Here is a 9,348-nt window from a genome sequence, read left to right as displayed (position 1 = left end):
CAGGGCAGGACATCACCCAATGAGACCCACGGAGCCCAGTGGCTTATCAAGAACAGATTTATTGAAAAAGTGACAATCACGTATTTCATCCTGTGCGGAGCTCTGCGGCACCCACAGCCCAGCCTCAGCCCCAGCCTGCGCCGGGGGCACAAAGAGCATGGGGAGGGGTGGGGAGGCAGGGGCTGGCCTGGCCTGGCTGCAGGGCTCTGGCAGTGCTCAACAAGCTGCCACTTGGCTGAGAAATGCCCGAGGTGCGGCCCAGCGCGCGGAGTCAGGCGTGGGGGGGGGGGGGGGGGGGGAACGCGGGGTTAGAAAAAATAATAATAATACAATAATAATAATAATACAAAACAAAAAAACACCCAAAGTCTCTAGAAAAACGTTGATTCTCGCACGATAGAAAATAGATCTGCATCTGCCTGATTTTGGGTAAAAGCAATTTGGTTTGAGGTCTAGTGCTGACGGCTGCCCCGCGTGCGGCCAAGGTCAGGGCTTCTTGGCGTCCTTGTGTTCCGGCCGCAGCGCTCGGGGCAGCTTGGGGTTGATGAATAATCCTTTGAGGAACAAGTCTCGGACAAAGTAGGGCAGGTAGCGGTGGATGAAATACATGAGCCCAAGGCCCTGCCCTGGGTAGTAGCGCACAGCGGGGTTGGCGGCCAGCAGCCCGTCCGTGATGCTGTTCACCACCGCACTGAGGTCCTCCACAGCCACCTTCATGAACTGGATGAACTGCCGGTTGATCTCCTCCACGTAGTCCTCGCCGTAAGCCTGCAGCAGCTCCTGGGGCAGACGGGCCACCAGCTGCTCCTTCCGCAGCTTCCAGAAGTCTGGGTCGCAGGTGGCTGCAAAGGGGGGACCCCATGAGACACGCGTGGTCCAGAAACCCCATCCTGGGTGGCCCACGCTCATAGGGATGCCCATGGGGAGAGAAGGGAGCACGTGGTGGGGGTGGTCCCTCTAAAACCCCAGTGGAGACTGACTGTGAGGTGGGAGCGATAGCGGCTGTTGTAAAAGGGAGAGCCCAAACGTGGTGGGGATGGGTCGATGGTTGGACTCTGCGCTCTTTCCCAACCATAATGCTGTGATTCCAGCCACAGTCCCAGGGCAGTGGCTGGGGCCGCCTCTCTCACCTGTTTTGAAGTACCCAGGCAGGATGAGGCTGACTTTGACACCCCAGGGCTGCAGCTCACTGCGGAACGTGTCCATGAGCAGGCTGAGTGCAGCCTTTGATGCCCCATAGGCTGCCAGGCAGGGGAAGGGCAGGTCACCTGTGGGGAGAAGCACAAGCCCACAGCTCTCACACAGCCCCGTGTGCAGCAAACACCCTCATGGCTGAACTCTACTCTTTGCACAACGCCTACAGGTACCAAAAACCCACGCAGCGATGCTCACCGTGCACCTGAATCCGCCACGCATCCCTGTGGGGCTCCCAACCCCACATCCCTGTGTCCGACAGGGCTGCTCACCTGCTGGGCTGCTGACGGTGACGATGCGGCCGCCAGCGGAGCGCAGTAGGGGCAGCAGCCCCTTGGTGAGCTCCAGTGAGCCAAAGAAGTTGACCTCCATGCAGGTGCGGAAGTTGCCCAATGGCGAGAGCTCAGCGTCGGCGATGATGTCATTGAAGCCAGCGTTGTTCACCAAGCCCCAGAGACCTGTGGGAGAGGGGCTGCTCTGAAAAATGGGATAGCACCATGCTGGGGGGCTTAGATGGTTCCCCCATTCATGGGAGCCCAATATAGGGAGCATTGAAACAAACCCTTTGGCCAAGATGGTGGCCCATAGCAAGGTACCCATGAATTGGGACACAAGTGGAGGACCTACATGTGATGGTTGTATGGGGTTCCCAGGATGCATCCATGGATGGGGGGTCCTGGGGGTTGCATGGAGTTCCTGGGGTGTAACCATGGATAGGGACACACAAGTGGAGATACTGGGGGGCCCTAGCTGCTCCCCCACCATGGCAGCCCTATATAGCGTTGGGACAAACTTTGGCACGTCTGTAGCCAACTTGATGGCTCATAGGGATGTATCCCTGGATGGGGACACGAGTGTGAGTTCTGGGGGGGCTGAATGGTGTTTCCACAATGCATCCATGGATAGGGATACAAGTGGGAATCCTGCGGGTGGTATATGGGGTTTCCAAAATGAATCCAAGAATAGGGACACCAGTGGGGGTCCTGGGGGGTTGTATGGTGTTTCTACTGTGCACCCGTGGATGGGGACACAAGTGAGGATCCTGGGGTGTCGTATGGGGTTTCCATGATGCATCCATGGATGGGGACACAAATGGAGGTCCTGGGGGTGGGACTATAGGGGCTTTCCATGATGCATCCATGGATAGGGGAGCGGGGGAGCTGTATGTAGATGCTGTGAGCTCCCACCTGTGCCATTGGTGTGGGCCTGGATGTGCTGCAGGACGCTCTGGATGTCCTCGGGCTTGGTGAGGTCCATGCGCAGCAGCGTGAGCCGGGCTGAGCAGCTCCTCTGCAGCTCCTGGGCTCCAGGGCCGCGTGGATCCAGCACGCTGGCGAAGACACGGAAGCCCAAGGAGTCCAAGTGCCGCGCTGTCGCCTGCCCAAAGCCCGAGTCGCAGCCTGCAAGAGCCAATGGTTGCACTGTGAGGAGCCGGGTATGGCCACGCAGGGACCCCACGGGGACATGACCTTGTCCCAGGGCACCCGCAGGTCACGGCGCTGCTGTTTTTCCTCTCTCACACAGGAGGAAGAAAACACTCCTTATCGGCAAACCCATCGCCCTGCTGATGCTGACAGCTGATAAAAGGCTGAGCGCAGGGGGGCACCCACGAGGCGACGGCAGGATGGGCTCCGAGCCCTGCGCTGACACACAGAGACCCACAGCGTCCCCACCTCCACCACTGCAAGGCCAGGGAGATGTTAGATGGCCAAAACTACCCAGGGGGTTGGGAATAACGGGGGGAAAAAGGGGGACTGCATGTGCTCCTGTTGCCTTCCAGGCCCCAGGGCACCCCAAGGGATGTCCCACATGGCAGCACCCAAGCCAGCCCTGTGCCCAAGGGAGAGCCCTGCGGGAGATGGGGCTGAGAGCAAACAGGCGGTGTGGAACAGCGCGTTCCCAGCTGATGGCAGTGCCGATAGCGCGGCCCCATTAACCATTAACAGGGAACGCTGCTGGGTTGGCCCCAGCTGCACCCTACCTGGGCACCACGGGTGCTCCTGGGGACAGCCGCACCACGCAGGACATGGGGACTCTGCACAGGGTGAACCACGTAGGGTTAGCCCACCCAGCTCCCCTTTTCAGTCATAGAAACCCAAAGCACGGACCCATAAAGGGCCACATGCTGTGCCTGGGGCCCACAGCTCGATAAGTGCCGTGCCCCCACGTCCTTCACTGCAGTGCCATAAAGCCATAAAGAAGATGGGGTGCGTCACCCCATTACCCAATAGGGCAAGAGAAAACCACAATAAAGATAATGCTGGCAAACAAAGCGTGAGCGGGCACTGGGGCACAGAATCTGTCCCAGCCTCAAACCACAGCAGCACCTACGAAACCCAACAGGAGCCTCAAACCCTGTCCTGCAAAACCAGGCTGCAAAGTGGGGCTGACTGCCTGCCCCACACATCATGCAGGGCTCCTGAAGTTCAGTGGGGCACAGGGAGCAAAGCAGCAGCTTTGGGGCCGGCAAAGACCTCGAGGCAAATGAGTGTCACACGCTCACGGTGTTGCATGCTCATTTCATGGCATGCTGAGCACGCTGCAGGCCCACCTGGTACATTCACCACAATGCATGGTCATCTTTTTACATGCTTATCACCTTGTGTGTCCGTCCCTTTGCATGGTCACTTGCTCCTCACCTTGCATGCTCACCGCACTGCATGCTCATCGATTGTTTTGCATCCCCATACTACATTGCACTCTCACCACCTTGCATGCCTGTTGCACTGCACAATCACTTTGCACATGCAATGCATTGCACGGTCAATCACCTTGTGCACTCCTCACCTTGCCCACTCGCTGCATGGCACACGCATCCTCTTGCACACCCATCACCACTCACCTACTTTTCTCCCAGCATGTTTCTGGGAGTCACTCAAGGACGTGCAACACCCAGAGCTCCTCTAAGCTGGAAACAACCCGGGGAGTGCAGAGCAGCAGCTCCAGCACTGCAGCCACAGAGCGTGCACGGTGTGAGCCCCAAGGCCGTGAGCCCGAGGGGAGCCGGGCGCTGCAGCCAAGAGGATTAGAGCTGAGCTGCTTGTTGTCTCCAGGGGCTCACGTGCAAATCCTGCCCGGGATGCCAAGGCAAACAGGCGGAGGTTGGCTCTGAGATGAGCCCTTCTGCCAGGGCCAGGCAGGGACTCATGGGGACAGAAGGAAGTCACAAGCAGCGCCACCCCAAAAACCTCATAGATAAGGGGAGCACAGCAGGAGGGGATGCTGGAAGGATGCAGAGCACAGACATCGGTGGGGATGGAAGGGTTTGGCGTGCATCACCTGAATGGATATGGGGACACTAAGGCACAGAGCAGACCCCAAAGGATGGGGAAGAGCCACCAAACGGGGCAAAGCCAGAGCCAAAGTTGGATCTGCGCAGCCCTTCTGGGGACCACCCCAAAGGCATGGGGTGGGCAGGAGGAGGCACAGAACAAAAGGCTGTGTGTGTGTGTGTGGAGCACAGCACAGCCCCGCAGCCAACACCTCCCGGATGCCGGGCGCGCTTGGAGAGAGCAGCGCTCTGCTCTGCGGGTGATGTCAGCCCACGCCGAGGGAACACATTCTTGGCAGGGCTGCGGCGAGGGAGGGGACAGCACGGCACCTGTGCCCACAGCAGCTGAGCCGCCCCAGCCTCTCCGTCCCCTTCCCCACGCCCCGGGAGCTGCCCTGTGCCCACGGGTGGCAGGAGGCGCAGCCCATCCCTCGGTTGGTTTTAAGGCTTGGTCACACAGCTCCTTTTTGTTAAATGTCTGGTTTTTAATAGGATTAATGTGAAATCGGGCCCTGGCTCACATTTGAGCCGGTCCCAGCTCTTATAAGATAAGGATGTTGTTGGTTGGCTGCTCTTAGTATTCATGGGATACATCAACCATGGGAATGCACCAACCACGGGTTATGGCATACTATGGGGCGCACCACGTACAGCACACACCAGCAGTGAGTTATGGCAACCATGAGATGCACCAACCATGGAGTGCACCATCCATGGGACAGACAACCCACAGGACTCAGCACCCATGGGACACACCACACATGGATCACACCAGCTGTGGGATGCTCCATCCACGGAGCGCACAGCACAGGATACACCGGCTATGAGACACATCGTCCATAGGATGCACCATCTGCACGTCACCCCATGCCCAGAAAGCCACAAGAGAAAGAACCAAAACCCTACAGGGACTCTTTGGGACCCGATCCCTGAGTAGGAGCCAGGGAAAGAGGTGGCCGGCTGTGGCAGCCAGATGGGATGAATTACAACGGATCAGTCGAGCGCTTACGGAGCATTATGTGCCATAACCTCTGCCTGGGAGGATATGTTTCACTTAACAAACCTGAGAGAAGCGGGGGAAAATCTGATTTCCTGCCTTGACAACCAGAGGCAGCAGCGAAGACGGAGAAGAGCCCTGAGGATGTGAGCAGGGCTCCCAAATTAAGGCCCATTTGGCAGGAGCAGGTGCTGGCTGTGGTACGTCAGCATCGGGGCCCCAACATTGCCAGAGCAGTGGGGACACAGTGTGCTGGTCACTGTCACCAAGGCCACCCAGCTGCCTTCCTGCACCCCAACACGCATGGCTGAGTCACCGTGGGTTGCTAATGGGGTCACTAATGGAGTTATGGGGTAATGCAATTACTTTCATGCAGCCAGGACACGCATGAGCCCAAGCAGTGCTGATGCCATGCTTGAGGACAAGGTCACCATCAGCCTACTGAGAGCCTCCAATTGGAGCAACCCCTGCTCCAATGGGGCCAGCAGTGAGGGGTGCCGGGCATCCCAAGAGTTGGCCCAACCCAATGGGGCACACTGTGGGTTAAAGGCATTTCAAGAGTTTGCCCAACCCAATTGATCACACGATGGGCTGAGGGCATTTCAAGACTTGTCCCAACCCAATGGGACACACTGTGGGCTGAGGACACCCAGGCATGCAGGGGAGCAGCAGGACACACAGCACTGAGCGAGTCCCACTGGGGCCACGGGGAGGCTCAGAAACAACCGCAGGGGAGGAAGCAGCTCCCCTAAGCCAGAGCTGTTACGAAGTCAGCACTTCGCAGAAAGAGCATACAGGGAATTTCCTAGAAGCAGCACTTCAGTGCTGGAGCAGAGCTTTCTGCATGGGGTGTCACGCTCCCAAAAGGGACATCTGAGCATCTTCTGTACTCGGTGCCCACGTGCTGCTGCTGGAGGCGGCGATGGGATGCTCGGGGCAGGGACAAAGCAGTGACAAGGATCTGAGGGCAATGGCACAGCCTGTACCTTTCATCAGAGCTAATGTGGGATTTATGTCCCCCCAAAAGAGGAAGTTGTTGTGAAGAGCCTTGGCGATAAGTGGGTGAATAATGGCCGGCAGAGGGAACACGGTGAGCCGGGAACACGATGGTGATCCATCAGCAGGAGCTGTCGCTGGAAGGACACGCGGCCCCAGGGAAGCCATGGCTATGGCAAACCTAAACTCCAAACTAAAAGGGAGAGACTGATGCTAGATGCCAGAAGGAATCCTTCACTATGAGGGCAGTGAGGCCCCAACACAGCTGGCTGGAGAAGTGTGGGTGCCCCATCCCTACAGATGCTCAGGGCCAGGCAGGATGGGGCTGAGGTCTATGGAAGTGCCCCCGCCATGGAGGGATCGGGTGGGCTGTAAGGTCCTTCCCACTGGGGTAACTTGGTGGTGAAATTCTACATGGGGCATAAGGGACCATCCCATTTGTCCCATTGGCATGAGAGTGACACCAAATGCCCATCACATGTCCTGCCCATCCTCACGCTGCCATCAGGCTGACCCCATTTTCTCTTGCAGAACATGGGAAGTTCAGGTGTTTTTGGAAGCCCAGCTTCTGGAACAGCATGGGCTGTTGGGACCCGTGGGCTTTGAGCCACCCCTCATGGCCACCCCAAGCCAACACTGTGTGCAGCTGAATCTGTGCAGGGCTGTGTGACTCACAAGGCCATCTTGGGGTACCTGCCCCTGAAACACACAAGAGCAGTTGGACGTAGCCCCACTGAACTGAAGGACAACGGTAGGGCAGCATCATATCACAGTTGGAGGGCACCCATAATGGTCATGGGGCCCAACTCCTACGCACAACCTCCTGCATAGGACAGGCACAGCTGGTGTGGGAAGAGGTGTGACACCCAACCAAGCCTGGAAGTAGAGACAGGGAAGGGAGCAGCCAAAGGTCACAGTGGCCTTAGGATGGCATTATTAGGGGCTCTTCCAACCCAAACCATTCTGTGGTGTGGCTCCAGAGGAAGAAGAACCCACAAGCCTGGATACCCAGTGAACACAATCCCCACCGTGCCCAGCTCCAGCAGTTATTCATAAGCAAAAATCACTGAGTGGCTCCAAATCCTCACTCTAAACCTCTCAAAACTGAGCAATCAGGTGTGGGGCAGCACCAGAGCCCCGAGGCTGGGACAGAAATGATGCTGCTGTGCTCACAGGGAAGCATTTGCACCTCCACAGCCCCAACATCTGGATGGAATCACTGCCTCCCGCAGCCAGCAGCTGCTCCAACATCTGGCAAGGCTACAGGATGGGGCTGCACAACCGCTGCTAACCTTGAGCATGGTGTTAAGCTCTGACCCATTTCAGGCCCTAAACGGGGACCGTGAGGCCCAGCAACGTCCCTCTGTGCTCTTAAATTGATGCGAAGCACCAAAACGTGCAGCCCGGCACCTCCAGCACTGCATTTCTCCCCCAGAGGTGCTTCACCTCAGCACCCGCAAATTGAACCTGCCCAACCACAAAGCATTTACTGCCGAGAGCAAACACGGCGGGGCCGCAGGTGTCACTGTGCTACGGGGTGAGAACACCGTGTTCCAGCACTGAGTCACCGTCGTGTGGCTGATGCCAACCCCACGCTGGCTGAGCCCCGTGGCACCATCCTGCCCCATGGCACCATCCTGCCCCATGGCTGGGCTCAGCCTTGCCCTTCTCTTTGGAGCTGGTAGGATGTTAGGAGAAACTGAAGGAGCAGTGAGGCTTCTGCACAGGGAGGTGGGGGAGTCACTGTCCCTGGAGGTGTTCAAGAACAGCAGAGATATGGCACTGAGGGATGTGGTGAGAGTGGGTTTGGACTTGGGGATCTGAGAGGTCTTCTCCAGCTTTAATGAGTCTGTGATTCCTTGGATCAGCTCTCCAGAGCCCAACGGGACCTCAGGACAGCACCAAGTGGTGCCCACAGCTCCCTCCCTGCAGCCCCATGGCCAGGAGGAAGGCACCTGTACACACCTGTGCATGGCCGATATCAGCGCCGTATGGGGTGACCCCCGTAGCACTGGGCTGCCCCACGGCCCCCACCATAGGGTCGAACCATTCCCTCCTCCTTGGGGATGCCCTTCTCCAGAGCTCAGCAACCCTAGGTACCTCCGCAGGGCTGCGAGAGAGAAGGGGACAGACTCTTTAGCAGGGTCTGCTGTGATAGGACGAGGGGGAATAGATTCAAACCAAAAGAGGGCAGATATAGACTGGAGCTAAGGAAGAAGTTCTTTGCAGTCAGGGCGGTGAGGCAGTGGCACAGGCTGCACAGAGAGCTGGTGGTGCCCCATCCCTGCACACAGCCAAGGTGACGGAACGGGGCTGTGAGCACTGATGGAGCTGTGGGCGTCCCTGCTCACCGCGGGACCGTTCGGCCTTTCGGGTCCCTTCCAACCCAAACGATTCTGTGAACCCACCCCGGGCTGCGGGACGCCCGCACACACCGGGACACCCCACGGAAGCGCAGCCCCGCTCCGAGAGGAGCGACCCCGGCGACGTCCGCGCGCGTCTCCCCGGCGAGCAGCGCATCCCCGGAGCGCATCCCCGGCACCACCCGGAGCACCCCGGCACCGCACCGCGCTCACCTGTGACCAGCACCGCCCTGCCCTCCACCGGCAGCAGCCTCCTGCCGGGCGCCCAGCGGAGCAGCAGGCAGGCGGACGCGGCGGCCAGGGCGAGCCCGAGGGGCAGCGGCAGGCAGGCTCGGCACAGGCTCTGCACAGCGGCCAGCAAAGCCAGCGGCACGGCCAGCGCCCGGCCCAGCACCACGTCTCCCCGCGCCGCCCGCAGCGCTAAGCCGCCCCCCAGCGCCGCCCACAGCGCTCCGTACGCCCACCGCTCCGCTCGCTCCATGTGATGCGATGGGAAAGGATGGGATGGGACGTTCCGCGCCGGCCCG

The 9,348-nt window shown here is 59.0% G+C and overlaps 1 protein-coding gene across 1 annotated transcript; it reads right to left on the bottom strand.

Annotated features, from left to right (window-relative positions):
* Nucleotides 1-309: 309 nt before the first annotated feature.
* Nucleotides 310-9,348, bottom strand: HSD11B2 (hydroxysteroid 11-beta dehydrogenase 2). Its single transcript, XM_072346397.1, has 5 exons — nucleotides 9,035-9,348; nucleotides 2,382-2,594; nucleotides 1,467-1,652; nucleotides 1,131-1,268; nucleotides 310-842 (listed from the first exon to the last, which is right to left on the bottom strand). Exons 1-5 carry the CDS (start codon nucleotides 9,300-9,302, stop codon nucleotides 487-489), a joined length of 1,161 nt encoding a protein of 386 aa, XP_072202498.1. The 5' UTR covers nucleotides 9,303-9,348; the 3' UTR covers nucleotides 310-486.

The sequence above is a fragment of the Excalfactoria chinensis genome, chromosome 11 (assembly GCF_039878825.1).
Source record: "Excalfactoria chinensis isolate bCotChi1 chromosome 11, bCotChi1.hap2, whole genome shotgun sequence".
In the NCBI taxonomy this organism is placed as follows: Eukaryota; Metazoa; Chordata; class Aves; order Galliformes; family Phasianidae; genus Excalfactoria; species Excalfactoria chinensis.
Note: the sequence above shows the minus strand (reverse complement) of the source record. Positions and strands in the feature narration are given on the sequence as shown.